General features: G+C 45.5%; 1 protein-coding gene across 1 annotated transcript; it reads right to left on the reverse strand.

Annotated features, from left to right (window-relative positions):
• Positions 1-117: 117 nt before the first annotated feature.
• LOC144714008 (acetyl-CoA carboxylase 1-like) lies at positions 118-16,240 on the reverse strand. The gene is made up of 32 exons (XM_078588743.1): positions 16,223-16,240; positions 15,620-15,996; positions 14,085-14,291; positions 13,846-14,007; positions 13,649-13,741; positions 13,448-13,543; positions 13,187-13,360; positions 12,417-12,510; positions 12,152-12,339; positions 12,029-12,079; positions 11,914-11,953; positions 11,710-11,834; positions 11,510-11,626; positions 11,341-11,415; positions 11,211-11,267; positions 11,035-11,139; positions 10,833-10,919; positions 10,570-10,761; positions 10,291-10,479; positions 10,062-10,172; positions 9,886-9,975; positions 9,622-9,798; positions 9,477-9,554; positions 9,001-9,123; positions 8,650-8,919; positions 6,653-6,984; positions 6,345-6,582; positions 5,475-5,833; positions 5,186-5,399; positions 3,361-3,540; positions 484-2,592; positions 118-393 (listed from the first exon to the last, which is right to left on the reverse strand). Exons 2-32 carry the CDS (start codon positions 15,965-15,967, stop codon positions 337-339), a joined length of 6,738 nt encoding a protein of 2,245 aa, XP_078444869.1. The 5' UTR covers positions 15,968-15,996; positions 16,223-16,240; the 3' UTR covers positions 118-336.
• Positions 16,241-18,133: the final 1,893 nt, after the last annotated feature.

The raw sequence follows: 18,133 nt of genomic DNA on the forward strand, positions 1-18,133 counted from the left end.
ATAGTTAAGATTTTGCAGAGCACTTGCAACAAATCAGGGTTAATTATACTAATTACCAGAACAAAGTTGTGATCTAGGGGTGGAATAAAAATCTATTCTTTCTCATGGTCAAACAAGTTTATTCTTTAAATGATCCATGCGATTGACGATATTGATTATGATGTCTAAAAAAAGTCGTGGTACAAGAGTTGGAAACAAGTTCATCGCCATCCAGCATTTGCGAACACTTTACTAAATTATTATCTGGAATTACCCATCAATGTAACTAGCAAGACTGACAGTGAAATCATAAGAGAGTTAAAAACCCGTTCCTTATCATTGAGGGTTTGTTCTTGGTCAACCAATCGCCTTCTTGAGTTCCTCAACCAGCCGGGCTTTAGCTGATGGCTCCACCTGGCCGTTCAAATAATCATCCGAAGTTGATTATCATCATTATCATCATGCAGTGATTAGGTTAAGGGTTCAGGGTTTAGGGTTTTGTACCTCAGCGAGGAGATCGGCAAGCCCATGAGGCAGGGCCTCAAGATTTGACGGCGAGTCACAAAGCCCGACAAGCCATATCATCGCATTCCTCACCCTGAGATCTGCCAACTGCTTCTCATAATTCCCAGAATTCTCCTTCCATGTAAAGAATGCCTCATCATCTTCCCATGCACCAGCCTTCGCCGCCATGAACCATGTCTTTATCATCTCCCTTGCTGAGCCAGCCGAAACCCGCTCTTTCCCACCGCCTGCTGCCACCACCTTCCTCCCCAGTTCCGCCTCCGCCACTCTCCTCCTCAATCTCTTGTAGAAGAACCCCCGGCAATGCCGCCACTCGACCACCTCCTTCACCACCCCCTTGGCCTTCATCCTGAACGATGTATCATGCAGCTCGGCAAACTTAGTAGCCACCTGGGTGTACACTGGTGCCAGCTTCTTCTCCCGCTCCCGCATCCGTCGCCGTATCCCGGCTGCCTCTGCAGCAGCGCCGCCCATCTCGGCCCGCCGGAGCTCTGCCTTCAACCTCGCCATCTCCCCGTCTAACCTTCCCATGCACTCTGCCATCTCCCTGGCTCTGAATTTGATCTCTATCATCCCCTCTGGCTCCAGCACATTGCCCTTGGCTGTCTTCTCAGCATACATTTCGATCTGCTCCGGGTTGATCCTGCTATCTACCACCACCCACGCGCCGCCTCTGAGTTCCCCAGCCATGGGTATGTACACAAACACCGGGTTCTCGTAGCTCCTTAGATTCTCCACAATGGTTGACCCTGCCTGCAAGATCCCCTCGAAGAGATCCCTCTGACCACCGGAGAACCCTCTCCAATTTGCCAGCACGAACAGCGGCAACTGCTCCCTGTTGAAGTCCATGATTGCTTGTGCCGTCTTAGTGGCTGAGTCGGGGAACCAGACCTGACCCGCCTGTGGGACGACTCGCTCGTGGGAGTCCAGCTGACCCGGGTCGGCAGGGATGACCTGCATGACCGTCTGTGTCTCCACTGCCACCACCCCGACAGCTATCCCACCGAGCTTGGCCCGGCCTGTTACCACTGTCTTCGCCCAGCCTTCTAAAGTTTCAATGAAGGACCCTCTGTCGAAGATGGCGCCAATGGCCGCCCTAGGATCACAGCTGTTCTCCGGGCAGTACTCCACCGGCCTTTCTGGGGGATCTGCTGGTGGGTGGCAGTGTTGTTTGCCTTCACCAACAAAGCTCAGCCAGCGGAGGATGGCTGATACCCCTTCGAGATCGTCAGCCACAGTGAGGTGGACGACGCCGTTGGTGGCCATGACCTTGGGACCGCCGAGCTGCATGTGGGAGCTGTAGACCTCACGACCCAGTAGTTTGTTAAGGGCTGAGAAGCCGGTGAGGATGATTGGCTGGTCCACTCGCTGGATACAACGCATGCCCAGCCTGGCGAGATAAGCACCAATGCCAACCGTTCTCCCTGAAACATAGGTTAGTGTGAAGGTCTCTTTGTAAGCTCTGGAGTAAGCTCCGGCGATGGCGCCACTGCCTGAGAGGTTCTCCACCCCAAGGTCATCATCTTTGCCGATGATAGTGTCGACGACATAGCGGGTTTCTCCGGAGGGAAGGGTGAGCTGGCGGGCGTTGACAGAGGATCCAATGGCAGCAAAGTCCTCTGGGGTGAGGTAGATGTATTGGAAGCCTCTCTCTGGAGATGACTTGTCCGACCAGGCCACTTGGAAGCGGGACTTAACTTCTTCTGCCGCGCCAATTCGGGCGCCGGAGTTGGCTGCCAGATAGATGAGGGGGAGTTTGCGGTCGCAGGCAAGGTTGGTGACAGACTGGAAGAAGGCGTCCTCCCAGGGGCCGAAGGAGCCAGCGCGGAAGGTGACGTCGTTGCAGATAACGATTATCGTTCTTCCAGCAGGAAATTCTGGCGTCAGCATGGTTATCATCCAGGCCACCATGCCCAGGTTGTTGGATCCCGGAGGACGGTCGGGCGCTGGCACCACCGGTGCACCCCAACCCGCCTTCCCCTCAGCGAAGACCAGCTCTGTGACCTTGAGAAGATCATCGTCACCCGGGATATTGTTAGTGTCCTCCACAGACGAAGCCCAGATCTTCTTCAGCGCTGTCTGGAAAGCCTGTAGAATAGCATGTCAGGTTATGGTTTCAGAGAGGATCACAAGCATGTCATCTGTGTCCATGCACAAGGGGCTGCAGAACTGATCATATGAAGATGAGGGCTTGCTAGCATATGTAAGGGTGAGAATTAGGGGTTACATGACTAGATCATAGATTACAGCATGGGAAATATGAGGACTAATATTTAGACTGCATAGATGACAACATGAGAAATGTGTCGACTAGTATTTATTACCAGTGTAGATCGTAGATGACTGGATGGGAAATGCGAGGTCTAGGTTTTTTCATTCCGTGCATAAATCTTAGATGACAGCGAGAGTTTAAGAATTATGAGTTCTTGAAAATGCAAGTATTAGGGTTTAAAAGTGTGGGATAAACAAAAAAGGTCTCTCATAACGCGAAGATATATGGCTGCATGGGGAATATGGACGATGGAAGACGGAACAAGATGGATGGAACGGATGGAACAGAACATCATTTTGGTCTGTCATCCGTCCCAGAGTCTGAATTTTGTTTCCATCCGACTGAGTGGACGAATGACAGAACAGACAGAAATGTTGTAAATCTAGAGTAAATCAACAGCATCTGATGACAAAATGTGAGGCATGAAGGCTTTTGTTCTGTTTTCTGTTCATCAGTTGGGACGGATGACTGATGACAGCAAGGGATAGGATGGATGACAGATCACCATTTGTCTCTGAAACAAGGGGAACATGAGAGGGTGCAAGGGAAGAGGAAGAGGACAAGGGTTTATGGAGGGTACTAACCAAGGGGAAGTCGTAGCAGTAGGTGGTGCCGCTGCGCCTTGCAGAGAGTCGCTTGTGATTGATGATGGAGAGGGGCTGATATTGCGCCGACAGCAATATTCCATGCAGATTTCCTGGCGGGGTAGACACTGAATGATACACCATCTGATGACTTTTCCCATCCTCTACCTCTCTGTAAACCTGCCAAAAACATAATCCCAGTCATTCTCTCTCTACTAATCAATCTTCCTCTCTCTCTCTACTACATGTATGAAATTCTCTATCATCTCATCAACTATCTTACACAAGTATATCTCTCTCAGCCTATGTTTTTCTCTTTCTTAGTTAACATAGCAACTAATCTAATAGGTTCTTTAGTATAGAACCTTTCAAATGAAAAAATCCGACATGATAGGCTGGCTGCGGCACATGCATATAAACGGGCTTTTGCTGAGAGCCAAGAAAATACTATCCTGGAAGGAGCTTTCGAGATATTCAAGAATTCGGGTAGTTCCCTGTCTGATTGACGCAAGCGGATGTGCCTGACTAATCTTGGCCACAAGTGGCTGGGCAATTTTGTGGCCAGAATTGGAGATTCTACATCAAGATTCCCAGGCTAATCTTGTAATTGGATAATTCTCTCTTCCTGTCTCTCCTTTCTTGACTGTGATCGTTCAGAACATTGATCCACTATTGTATTTTGAAATTCATTATCAGTGTTGTCTCGGTTCTTCATTGTCACAGATTTAGATCAAGGAAGTACTTCTATCATAGTCCCATAGTACCTCTCCTCCGTCATCCAATCTTCATCCAAATATATCTTTCCTATCCATTATTTCCATCCGTTTGATCTCCCCATCAAGCCATATGACTCTCCTTATTTCCTTCTTTTAGATCTTTCTATCTCTCTCGATTGCTGTTTCACACCATGAATATTCCCGCTTAGCTCTTGTATTTTCCCATCAATACAACTGCTAATATCTCTATCCCTCTTATCGCAGCCCCCATCAGTGAGCACATCTTCTCTCTCGTCACATTTGGCTTGTAATTCTTCATACCTGTATCTCTTCAATTGTCATCCAGTGTCACTCTATATCATCCATGAATCTCAGCTTCATCTATATTTCATCCAGTGTCTCTCTATATCATCCAGTAGCTCTCTCTATTATCCATGAATCTCCCTTTCATCTATCTATCATCGAGTTTCTCTCTATATTATCCATGAATCTCCCCTTTATCTATCATCTAATGTCTCTCTATATCATCCATGAATCTAACCTCTCCATCTATCAGTATAGTGTCTCTATACCATCCATGAGTCTCCCTTATCTTCAATCATCATCCAATGTCTTTCACCATCCATGAATCTCACCCCCTGAATCCATCATCCAATATCTCTATATTGTCCATGAATCTCTCTCTATCTATCATCCAACGTCTCTATCTCTCTCTCATTCATGGATCTATCCCCCCATCTATCATCCAGTGTCCGTCTATTTTTATCCATGAATTTACAAGCTCAACCTATTAAATCGTGTCTCTCTATATCATCCATATACTTCCCAATATCTATCATCTAATGTCTCTCTAATCATCCCTGAATCTCCCCCCTCCTATAAATATACATCATCTCGTGTCCCTCACTATCATCCAAGTAGCTTCCCACTCACTATATCATCTAGATTCTCTCCCTATCATCCTTGCATCTTTCAACTTCACTTCTCCACCCAAACCTTTTCTCTCTCCATCATCATCTATACTTTCAAACTATCCTAAAATAAACGGGTACTGTGAAAGGGTAATATATATTTTTTTGAAACGAGTGAAAGGGTAATGTAGAACTTACGTTGACAGTGAAGGTGTGACCACTGACATTGGAGACAACTATGCGCCATGCGCCACGCGCAATACCTGCTGTATCCAACCAGAGCTTCACCTCCCACTCACATACGGCCAACCGGTGCATCCTCACTCCCACTGCCTCATGTATCTTTGCTGCCACCCCCTCCAACATCATCCTCACCATTTTCTCCTCCTTCCCTGTCACCAATTCCTCATCCCTGAAAAAGAAAACAAAACTTATCGATTAAGCCAACCGCAAAATTTAATCAAAGATGGCGGTTTTTCTCCCTCACCCCAGAAGAGGGTCGAGATCGTAGAGGTGCTGCTCGCGTAGAATGCAGAGATACATGTGGGCATGCTCCGCCTTTGTAACGGTATTGTGGGTGCGGAGCTCAAGCTCATCCAGCGCCGCCATTAAGGATCTCAGCAAGCTTAGGGAGGTGAAGGAGAGAGAGAGAGAGAGGGAAAGCTCCGCGACTTGCTTGTCCACAGCCTGGCCGACGTTGAAGCCATCCAGCGTGCTTGGCTGCCGCACCAGGGTCCTCAGGAACATCCTCTGCGTGCGCGACTTTGGATCTGGCACCGAGTACAGATGCCATTGCCGGTCTCTTGATGGTGTGTACTGCAGGTTCCCGTACCCCTTCAGCTTCTCCTGAACACCAATACAAAAAGCCAAGCCAAAACCCACCATGATGAAGATGCTGACAAAATAATTTGGAAAACGATGCTCATAGACATGAAGATGAATGCAATTGTGGTAATGGTGGTTGCAATGACGGCGACGATGATGATAAAATAATAGCAGCGATGCCTATGGAGTAGAATTCCGGTTGGTTATGATAATGATGAAATAATAAGCCTGGAAATGGTTATAGTGATGAAGACAATAAAATAACAAGAGTGTGATGACTGTCATGATTATAGCGATGGTGATGCTTAAATGATAGAGAGTGAAGATTATGGTGGCAATGATTATATAATTTAAGTATGGTGATGATGTTGATGACAATGCCAAGAATGAAGATGACAATGATAATGATGTGATATTACGGACGATGTTGGTTATGATGTGGAAGATGAAATACGATAATAATGATCATCATGTTGACAATAATGCCAAGAATGATGACGATGATGTCTATAACTGAAGATTGAGCACGCACGAGTTCGAGGAAGGTGGAGAGAGGAGGTTCAAGGTGGCGGAGTTGTGGCTCTTCTGCATAGTGGAGCTGCTCTGGAAACCAGTGGAAGGAGTGGCGCATGGGGGCTCGCCCTTCATCCCTCTGAATGATGCAGCTGATGATACCCACGCCTGCATCGCATAGGCTTGAACATAGCGTCTTCTCCCTCAGTCCCTTAGCTAGTTTGTGAACCCTCTCCTGTGCCTGGTCCTCGTCTCCACTGTGCAGCCAACCCGCTATCAAAAATTGACGAGAAAAGGAAATATCTCTGAAAATATAAGAAAATCCACCTGTCCTGAAGCATGCTCATGGGGTTGTTGAAGCCGACTACGGCCACATGCAGCATGTTCCCCAGAAAAGCAGGAGAAGCATCTGTGTCTGTGGCAATCGTGGCTGTTTCCTTCAGAGCAGCATCCATTGCGGCGGAGAGAACCTGCAAAGATTTGATGACAACCATGGCACCCCATCTTTTATCACAATGCTTCTCCACCACAGTTCCAGTGGCAGAGTTTGGGTCCTCCGAGCTGTTCCTACGCTCGATGTGCTCCTCCGAGAACTCCCACCATGCGATCAACCCTGCCCGGTGCCACTGCATCCTCACGCTCCCCTTGACCAGGTATGGCTGAATAGAGAGCCAAAGAGAAAGAAATTCAGACCAAGTTTGGGAGAGGGAGGAGAGCTGGCAAAGAGAACTGTAGAGAGAGAGAGAGAGAGAGAGATGGGAAGAGAGAGTGAGAGAGAGAGATGTGAGGAGAGAGAGTGAGAGAAAGAGCGGGAGAGAAGGACAGAGAGATGGGCGGAGAGAAAGAAAGAGAGAAAGATGTGTAGAGAGAAAGAGAGAGATGGGTGGAGAGAAAGAGAGACAGATGTCTAGAGAGAAAGAGGGAGATGGGTATAGAGGGAGAGACCGATGTGTCTAGAAAAAAAGAGAGATTTGGAGAGAGAAAGAGGGAGAGATACATACAGAGAGAGATGGGGAGAAAGGAGAGAGTCGGGAAAGAGAACTGAAGAGAGAGATGAGGGAAGAGCGAGAGAGAGTCGGGAAAGAGAACTGAAGAGAGAGATGAGGGAAGAGAGAGAGAGAGAAGGGAAAGAGAACTGAAGAGAGAGATGAGGGAAGAGCGAGAGAGAGTCGGGAAAGAGAACTGAAGAGAGAGATGAGGGAAGAGAGAGAGAGAGAAGGGAAAGAGAACTGAAGAGAGAGAGGAGGGAAGAGAGGGAGAGAGAGGAGGGAGGAGAGAGAGAGAGAAGGGAAAGAGAAAGGAAGAGAGAGAGGAGGGAAGAGAGAGAGAGAGAAGGGAAAGAGAACTGAAGAGAGAGAGGAGGGAAGAGAGAGAGAGAGATGAGGGAAGAGAGAGAGAGAGAAGGGAAAGAGAACTGAAGAGAGAGATGAGGGAAGAGAGAGAGAGAGAAGGGAAAGAGAACTGAAGAGAGAGATGAGGGAAGAGAGAGAGAGAGAAGGGAAAGAGAACTGAAGAGAGAGCTGAGGGAAGAGAGAGAGAGAAGGGAAAGAGAACTGAAGAGAGAGATGAGGGAAGAGAGAGAGAGAAGGGAAAGAGAACTGAAGAGAGAGATGAGGGAAGAGAGAGAGAGAGTAGGGAAAGAGAACTGAAGAGAGAGATGAGGAAGAGAGAGAGAGAGTAGGGAAAGAGAACTGAAGAGAGAGCTGAGGGAAGAGAGAGAGAGAGAAGGGAAAGAGAACTGAAGAGAGAGATGAGGGAAGAGAGAGAGAGAAGGGAAAGAGAACTGAAGAGAGAGATGAGGGAAGAGAGAGAGAGAAGGGAAAGAGAACTGAAGAGAGAGATGAGGGAAGAGAGAGAGAGAAGGGAAAGAGAACTGAAGAGAGAGATGAGGGAAGAGAGAGAGAGAAGGGAAAGAGAACTGAAGAGAGAGATGAGAGAAGGGAAAGAGAACTGAAGAGAGAGATGAGGGAAGAGAGAGAGAGAGAGAAGGGAAAGCGAAATGGAGAGAAATAGTGAGAGAGGGACGGGAAAGAGAACTGACGAAGAGATGAGGGAAGAGAGAGAGAGAGAAGGGAAAGCGAAATGGAGAGAAATAGTGAGAGAGAGACGGGAAAGAGAACTGGAGAGAAATAGAGAGGGAGGAAGAGAGAGAGTCATGAAAGAGAACTGGAGAGAGATTGGGGAACACGAAAGAGAACTAGAGAGGAAGGCATAGAGAGTTGAGAAATAGAACTGGAGAAAGGACAGAAAAACTGAAAGACAGAAAGAGATGAAGAGAGAGAGTGTCATGACTAGAGAGAGAGAAAGAGAGGTGAGGGTTGGACCTGGTAGAGCCTGCGGATGTAGGTCTCAACGACCCGGCGCTGGAGAGTGTGATCACTGTGGTCGAAGAGGGCAACAAGGGCATCTTCCACGGCGAGGGGGGCACCGATGAGGTCCTCCATCCTCTCTTCCATGGCGTTCCTACGCCTTGGTGTGCAGATGCTCTCCCCATCCTCTGTAAACATCTCCAGCTCGGACAGGTGCCGGGCAATGTACACCCGGAGCTCGCTCAGCTTTGTCTGCTCCAGCAGCTGGCTCGCCTTCAGTGCCAACTGAATGTGGATCGATGATCAGCAACTCTGGAATGATGCAATTTGTCTGATTAAGGTAAAATTTCCCCTTGGATAACCAACCTCGGAGTAGCTCGGGTGGCTGAAGGCGGAGAATCGTATCAACTGCTCTCTGTAAGCCGCTGGGTTGGGGTACACCAAGGCCTCCATCAGCCGAAGTATCAGCTTGTTCTTGTTTCTTACCCCCTATCAATCAAGAATGAAATATCAAGTGCTGAGGGTAACCATGATAGCAGAGCTTTGATTTGGATTGTTGGGGGAGATGACGTTGAAGTCAACACCCTGACAAGAACAGTTAAAGAGAAAAAAGTGGTGCTCTTTCTATCATCTATAGCTTTTAGCACAATGGTTACGTTTGAATCTTAACATGGTATCAGAACCAGGTTGAGATTCCAATCCTAGGCAAACCACACTTGGCCTAATGAAAGGTTTTAAGGAGGAATGTTGAAGTCAACACCCAGCTAAGAACAGTTCAAGAGAAAAAGCAGTGGCCTTTCTACCAGATATGGCTTTTAGCACAAATGATAGAGGAAGCTTGCCTGGTGAGAGATCACTATATCCACCACTCTCTGGAGATCCTTCTTGTAATGCTGTCGCAGCCGTTCAATCACGTCGGCCTGAGGAGCAAGGGAATATATATCATGAAATAAGGTTCCAGCAGGAAGATTGTGCTTTTTTTCGCACCTGGATTGTCTCGTTGAACAGTTCTTCAACGGAGAGGTACTCCTCAAAGAGAGATTGAATGATGATATGCGCGTGGCTCTCTCGCCCCCCATCGTAGGATTTCACCAGGCTGAGAAGCGGCTCAATGAGCCTCTCTTGCGTTGGTTTCTCCTTCTCAGGGCAGGTTGTGAGGTGCGTCTGAAGAACAGGAACCGAGATCGAGCTCAGAAACAAAATGTGGAGAGGATAATACTGCTGGATAAACAGGAAAGTGCAGTTGCTGACCTCGAGAACACCCTTCAGCAGCTTGGAGGGGAAATCAATATTCGCTAGGAAGACAGAGTTTGCTTCAAATTCTCGGTATTTGGTGTCCAGCTGGAAATTCAGGCAGATGAAACATTTTCAGAAATGACGAGATTTCTTTCTTCAGAGATATGATGGTGAAGGAAGAACCGGCATACATCGTTTCTGAGTTCTTTAGGAAGCCGCGTAGCAAGCACGGACATGCTCTCCTGCCATTGCAAGAATGGGAGCTCTGGACTGTCTAGAGAGCTCAGCAAATCTCTCACCACCTGGAAAGAAACAGCCAGAAAGCAGATATTTGATTAAATTGTTTACAAATACAGATTTGACCCTTCAGATTTAGGCAAAATATACTGTAAAAATTTCTCCAATTACTGCGGAACACACCTCCTCAATATCATGCTCGTAGCCAGCCAAGATCATGCGCGCCGCGTTCAAGCTCGCGCTGAATCGCTGATGAATTTTGCCAGACACTGCTGTCGGCATCCCCATAGGCGGAAATGATCCTGTGTATGGCTCTGCTTTTTTTACTGCAGATAAATCATCCAAATCCAGCCTCCCGACCAAATCTCCAGCCTAAAGAAAACCGAGAAAAGAGAACCTGATTTAAGGTTTCGGGTTTTGAAATAAGGGATTCAGAATTTGCGCAAGAAGAATGGAACTCACCTGCATTGCCTGGCCCTCCGGCATGACAATGTGGATGATGCCCGATGCCGGTGACAGAAGCGGCATGCACATCTTCATTACTTCAACCTCGGCATAGGCGGTGTCGGCATCAACGCGGCTACCATCAGGAACGAGGTAGCGAAGAAGCTTGCATGGCGTCTCAGCCTTCAACTTGGATGGATCGTGATCATTCTGTGCCAACAAATATATGAGTCTTATTCCTCAGCAAATAACTCAACCAATCAGATCGCAGAATCTCTTACCTCTAACAGGCATGTCCTTCCATTGATAAGAAGGCGAGTTCCTGAAGCCTCCTCTTCTGCATAAATCACATGGCTATTCCCATCCAGCTGTAAAGACAGACCCAAGACTCAAATCGCAATCAGAGTATTTTCACAAAATTTTAGGATTTAAAACTTTATGAAGATTCATGAACTATTAAAATTAGAAGAGGATTATGCTTGCCTGCATCAAGAGGCCACCATCACGCAGGGTATGAATTTCAGCTTCAACCTCCGACCCATTCATTTTCAGTTTATAGCTGCGGTGGCCACCTCTCACCAAGTCAATCTGGGTAATTTTTCAGCCTGGATGTGAGCCTCAAATGATAAACATCTTTCATAGAGATTAAAACTATTTACCGTGTATTTGCTACCCTCAATGTTCAAGGACTCTTGGGAATTGATGAGCGATAAATGCTGCATAGAAAAATTTTCCACTTAAATTTCAGGGGAAAAAGTAGAACATCTAAAATACGCGTATTAAACATACCTTTGGTGGGATTTGACCCTTCTGTAAATAGCCAATATAATCAGAGACCATAGCTGCACTCCTAGTTGATGCTTTCTGAACGAAAAAATAACATATGCAAAATCAAAAAAAAATAATATTTTCGACATTTTAATTCAATACTAATTTTTAAGGAAATATTTTCTCATACGTAGAGGGCGCCTCCAACAACTGACAGGTACCAGGGAGGCCTCTCTGCTCTAACGCGCATCGCAATCCTGCTGTCCAGCCACCCTGTGTGTATCTTATTTTCTCTGTACTCGGAGGCCTGATCATAAAGAAATTAATTCAATCAATTTGTTGTAATAAAGAAAGAATAAAAAATTTGATAAACAAATGTCTGGCGCTTACATGCAAGAGATCTACAGTGTAATCAACGTTTGTACGGATTTCTCCTCTAATTTGAATCTCCTTCAGTCCCAATACCATATTGGCTATTGCAAGCGCTCTTGATTCCCCAAATGCGAAAACATGACCTGATTAAGTTTTTTTGAAACTTCAGAGTTATGACTCCAAAAATGTCAAATAAAGTTTTGTTTTGGCCAGGATTCCCACCAAATTGAGAGTCTGAGAACTCATGAATGCCACCTCCCGACTGAAAGCACAACATGAAAGTCAAATTAATATGCTATTATTTATCATAATAAGATTATAAATATTTATGCAATACCTTAACAGAGAAGTAGGCCCATACGTTGGGCTTGCTCTTGAAGTTTAGTTCCTGAAAAAGAATAAATAAATAAATGAACGAATGAATAAAAGCTCAACATAGAGGGGAAATTGATGCTCCCACCTGTACTTTTCCACTGGTGGGCTTAAACCCATCATCTGGGTCTTCACTCGTCACCCTCACGGCGACACAGTGGCCCTTTGGCTTCACAGACACTGCTTGATCAAAATCAAACGGTGTTGCAAGAGGCGATAAATTCCTCCATGCATCATATCCCCCCCCGTTATCCATTCCGTAGAACCGTCTGATCTCTGATGTCAAGAAAAGTAATTAAAGAACAAGCAGCGAATAATCCATAAGAACAATAATTTCCGACTGTAGATGATACCTGGGATCTTCCAAAGTGGGATCCCCATGCCCACTGAAACTTGAGCTGCCGGCAGATTAATCTCAGCAATCCATTCTGTGACAGGGTGCTCGACCTGGGAGACAATAATTTACAAAAATAGTCCAGCATTACCCATTTTAAGATGTGGAAGGAAAAGAGTGCAATTTTAGAGGAAGAAAGGATAGGCGGAGGTTTTTTTGAGAGAGAAGAAAGACAGAGAAAGAGGGAAAGACAGACAAATAGAATGAGAGTGAGAGAGAGAGAGAGCGAGTGAGAGAGAGACGGACAGGTCAGAGTGTGAGAGACAGAGAGAAGACAGACTTAGGACGAGAGAGAGTGAGAAAGAGAGAGACAGACAGGGTCACAGAGAGAGAGAGAGAGACAGAGAGAAGACAGACAGAGGACAGAGACAGAGTGAGAGAGATAGAAAAAAGGACAGAGAGAGAGTAAGAGATAAACAGACGACAGAGAGAGAGAGACAAACAGGGTCAGAGAGAGAGATAGAAGAGTGAGAGACAAACAGGGTCAGAGAGAGAGATAGAAGAGAGAGAGACAAACAGGGTCAGAGAGAGAGATAGAAGAGAGAGAGAAGAGAGAGAGAGAGAGAAAGAGATAGAGAGGGAGAGAGTGTGAGAGAGACAGGCAGGGTCAGAGAGATAGAGAGAGGATATAGACAGAGAAGAGAAAGAGAGGGATATAGAGAAAGGGCAGAGAAAGGAGAGTGAGAAAGAAAACACCCAGAAGTTGGATCAATAAAAGAAGAAACCCACCTGCAGGCGAGGGTTGAGCTCAAGGAAATAGTACTCGCCAGTGTCCATGCTGTACAGGTACTCAACAGTCGCAACGCCGACATACCCAACACACTTGGCCAGCCTTCTTGCTCCTTGCTCCAACTCTTTCACAGTTTCGGCTGGGGCGATTGTAATTGGGCCCTCTTCGATGATCTGTTCCAATGGGAATCCTTCACGTCATCATCCAGAACCACCAGCCAAAACTAGGGAGGAAGAGCAGCAGATTAGAGAGTTATCCACCTTCTGATGACGCCTTTGGACACTGCAGTCGCGGCTGTGCAGCGCCGCGACGTTTCCATGCTGATCGCACAGCAGCTGCACCTCTAGATGTCGGCTCTGGATTGAGAATAATGTAATGGGTAAGATCAAAATTCTATTTTTCCCCACCCGATGATCCAAAATTTTCAGTTTTTCCAAAAGAACTAGTGAGATCGTCATTACCTGCGAAGCAACCTTCATGATGAATATTGGAGATCCAGGGACTTCTCCTTGAACTTGCTTGAACAGCGCTCTGACTTCATCATCGTTATGAACCTGGATTTTCCCAAGTGTTCATGGTCAAAGACTTGATTAACTTTCAATGGAAAGAAGGAGAAGATAGATTCAAGAATAAACTTCATGAATAAATATTTCCATACCTTTCTTATTCCCTTGCCTCCGCCTCCCCAGGAGGCCTTGATCATGGCCGGATACCCGACAACCAGGCATGTAGCAACCGCCTCCTCTGTAGTCGAAACACAAGCCTGGCGGTATATCTCATCAGAGATTGAATCCAAGCAGCTTTCTGGGGGAATCTGGACCTGTGGGACGAAGAATCCACAACTTTTAAAAGGCAATCAACAATCAAAATCACTGCCGATTGCATTAAAGAGCTCACCTTGGAGCCGCTCCATGGGAGAGTCGGCACTCCTGCTGCCTGGGCAATGAGGGAAGACCCGATCTTGTCTCCCAGAGCTGCCATTGGTGAAGCAGGAGGTCCTAGAAAGATGATTCCTTTTGCATTAAGCGCGTCTGGCAGCTCAGGATTCTCTGATGCATGGCCCCAACCCGGCCAGACTGCGGCAACCCGTGTAATCTCTGCAACCTGCAATTAGATCTTCATTGATAATCTAATACAATCACAGCTCAGTCCAGAAGCAGTGAGAAAAAAATGAAATCTTGGAGTTGCCCACCTCCATTGACCATCCAATATTTAAGATTAAAGATGATATGTTGGAGTTTCCATCTCCATCTATAGTCCAATCTTTAATCCAAACAGAGTTCGCGCAACAAAATTGAAAAATGAAATATTGGAGTAGCCACCCACATCGACAGTCTGATCTTTAATCTAATCACAGATTGAGCTACAAGACGATAAAAAGACGAGATCTTAGTGTAAATCACCTACATCGATGATCTAATATTTAATCTAATCACAGTTTGATACACCTTATGGTAAAAAGAAGAGATCATGGAATTTTCCACCTCCATCCATAATCTAATCTTAGTTTAAACACAGTTCACTTCGCAAGACGAGAAAAAATATAAGATCTTGGCATTGCCCGCCTCCATCAATAAAATAATCTTAACTTAATCACAGTCCACACAGCAAGATAATATAAAATTTTGATCATGGTGTTGTCCACCTCCATCAAAAATCTTAACTTTGAATCTAATCACAGTTCACTCCGCAAGATATGATAAAAAGATGAGATCTTGGATTTACTCACTGCTATCGACACTCTTAACTTTAAATCTTATCATAAACCATGCCGCGATATGTTAATATGATGAGAACTTGGCGTTGGCCACCTCCATCAATAATCATAACTTTAAATCTGATCATAACCCACACCGCAATATGTTAATATGATGAGATCTTGGCGTTGGCCACTGCCATCAATAATCATAACTTTAAATCTGATCATAACCCACACCGCGATATGATAAAAAAGATGAAATCGCGGTATTTCCCAGCTCCATCGATGGTCTAATCATATTTCACTCCCTAACATGAAAACTATATGACATCTTGGTGTTTCCCTCCTCTATCCAGTATCTAATCTGAATATAATCAGACTTCTATCCTCAAGATGATAAAAAAAATGAGATCTAGCTGTTGCCCAACTCCATTGTCTACTTCAACTGAAGTCTTATTTTAACCCGCGACAAGAGATGATAAAAAAATGAGATCTTGGTGATGCTCAACTCCATCGACAAATTCAACTTAAATCAAATACTATAGCCCACGCCTCAAGAAGACAAAAAACTGAGATCTTGGTGATGCTCAACTCCATCGACAAATTCAACTTAAATCAAATACTACAACCCATGCCTCAAGACGATAAAAAAATGAGATCTTGATGATGCTCAACTCCATCAACAAATTCAACTCAAAGTCAAAATAAAAGACGAGATGTTGGAGCTACCCACCTCGACAATTAGCTGAACATTAGCATAATTATTGTTGTTCGTCCCCCCAGGAACCTCGACGAACTGATCAGCAATCCTGATGTGCTCGGCGTTGATCCGCATATCTTCCGGCGTGGCCATGGCGATCAAAAGAATCGCCTTCTCCGTGCCAAACGTTTCATAAGCCCAAGTCCGAATACTCCGTATGAACTTCACCGCAGCCATTCCATTATTGGCGATCAAGATGCTGTGAATCGGCGATTTCCCACCCAAAGCCCTGCAGAACTCGTCCACCTCCGGCAATGCGGCCGGATGCCTCACCGGAGAAATCCTGTCCGTTGATCCGTTGATCCTCCACATCTCTCCCATGGATTCTCTCCTTGCTTAGCTCTCTCTCTCTATCATACGAGAAGAGAGAAGACGAGGTGGGTTCAGGAGAAGAGGAGGAGATAGAGATAGATAGATAGAGAGAGAGAGAGAGAGAGAGAGAGAGAGAGAGAGAGAGAGAGAGAGAGAGAAAGAAGAGGAGGAGGAGGAGGAGGGAGATGGGTGGGTTGAATGGTTCAACAGCTTTAAATGAGAAGGAGAGGGCGGCAGCCACGTGATGCAGGCAGGGGTCTTCACCTCTCCTCCTACCTTCCTCCTCATCTTCCCCTTCCTCTTCCTTCTGCTTCATCAGTTCTTCCCACCTACCCGCGATCATCCCTTGCTCACCCTCATTAACTTGGCCCTCCCCCCAAACAGCACTTTCTCTCTCTAGAATTTATGCCTTATTTAGTGATACTGTGATAGTGTGATACCCATTTCTTTTTCGAGAGGATTATCTTTTTCTTTTATATGGAGTAAAACGCGATGTGGGTTGACGTTGTTTTCACTCGCGCCTCATTAACTTGACCCCCACAGCACTTTCTCTCTCTAGAATATCTCTGTTATTTATTGATAGTGTGATACCCATTTCTTTTTTTAAAGGAGGATTATCTTTTTCTTGACCCCCATAGCACTTTCTCTCTCTAGAATTTCTCGCCCTAGAATTTCTCTGGTATTTAGTTGGAAGAAGAATTTTTTTTGTTTTAGTTGGTGTAAAACGCTACGTGGGTTGATGTTGTTTTCGCTCACAATTCATACTTTCTCTCTCTAGAATTTCTGCCTTATTTAGTGATATTGCAATATCCATTTCTTTCTTGAAAGGAGGATTATCTTTTTCTTGACCCCCATAGCTCTTTCTCTCTCTAGAATTTCTCTCTCTAAAATTTCTGTCTTATTTAGTGATACCCATTTCTTTTTCTAAAGGAGAATTATCTTTTTCTTGACCCCCACGGCACTTTCTCTCTCTTGAATATCTTTGTTATTTAGTGGTAGTGTGATACCCATTTCTTTTTCGAAAGGCGGATTATCTTTTTCTTGACCTCCATAGCACTTTCTCTCCCTAGATTTTCTCTGTTATTTAATTGGAAGAAGAATTTTTTTGTTTTAGTTGGTGTAAAGCGCTACGTGGGTTGACGTTGTTTTCACTCACAAGTCACAACTCATACTTTCTCTCTCTAGAATGTCTGTCTTATTTAGTGATACCCATTTCTTTTTCTAAAGGAGGATTATCTTCTTCTTGGCCCCCACAGCACTTTCTCTCCCTAGAATTTCTCTCTCTAGAATTCTGTCTTGTTTAGAGATACCCATTTCTTTTTCGAAGGGAGGATTATCTTCTTCTTTTAGTTGGTGTAAAATGCGACGTGGGTTGATGTTGTTTACACTTGCACCGCATGCTAACTTGACCCCCACATATAGTTCCGGATCGTCCTGGATGTGGACGAAGGACGGGACGGGACGAAATATGTCCGATGTTAGCTCAGGGACGAAATACAGGGCAGTTTTTCGTCCATCGACAAAAAAACCCTCCCGTCCAACAACCTCGGAATGCATTTTTGGGATGCATTTTTGTCCCGTCCAACAATCATCCCATCCAGTCCTCTTGGGATGCATTTTTGTCTCGAAATTCGTCCCTTACGAAAAAAACCCATTTTATATTTTTAATATATCAATATAAAATTTTCTAAGTATTTTAAGGGAAATATGGAGGAGAGAGAATGCAACTGGATATGTGTACAATTAATTCTGAGCGGCGTCAGTTTGCACGCGCGAAAAAACAGAAGGACCTCGATGCGAATGGGCATAGCAAGGCCACGTGGGGAGATCTCAACCGTCGGATGTGAATCCGGCGGTTTTTCGTCCACATCCGTCCGTCCATCGTCTGAGACCTCCGGGCGGACAGTTTTTTCGTCTCACGGGACGAAAACCGTCCCATCCGGTGGTCCCCGGAACGAATTTTCGTCCCGAAATTCGTCCGTATCCTCGGACGGGATGATTTTTTCATCCCGTCCGCGTCCCTGAACCGTACCCACACAACACTTTCTCTCTCTAGAATTTCTGCCTTATTTAGTGATAGTGTGATACCCATTTCTTTTTCGAGAGGAGGATTATCTTTTTCTTTTATTTGGTGTAAAACGCGACATGGGTTAACGTTGTTTTCACTCGCGCCTC

The sequence above is a fragment of the Wolffia australiana genome, chromosome 16 (assembly GCF_029677425.1).
Source record: "Wolffia australiana isolate 7733 chromosome 16, ASM2967742v1".
Lineage (NCBI taxonomy): Eukaryota > Viridiplantae > Streptophyta > Magnoliopsida > Alismatales > Araceae > Wolffia > Wolffia australiana.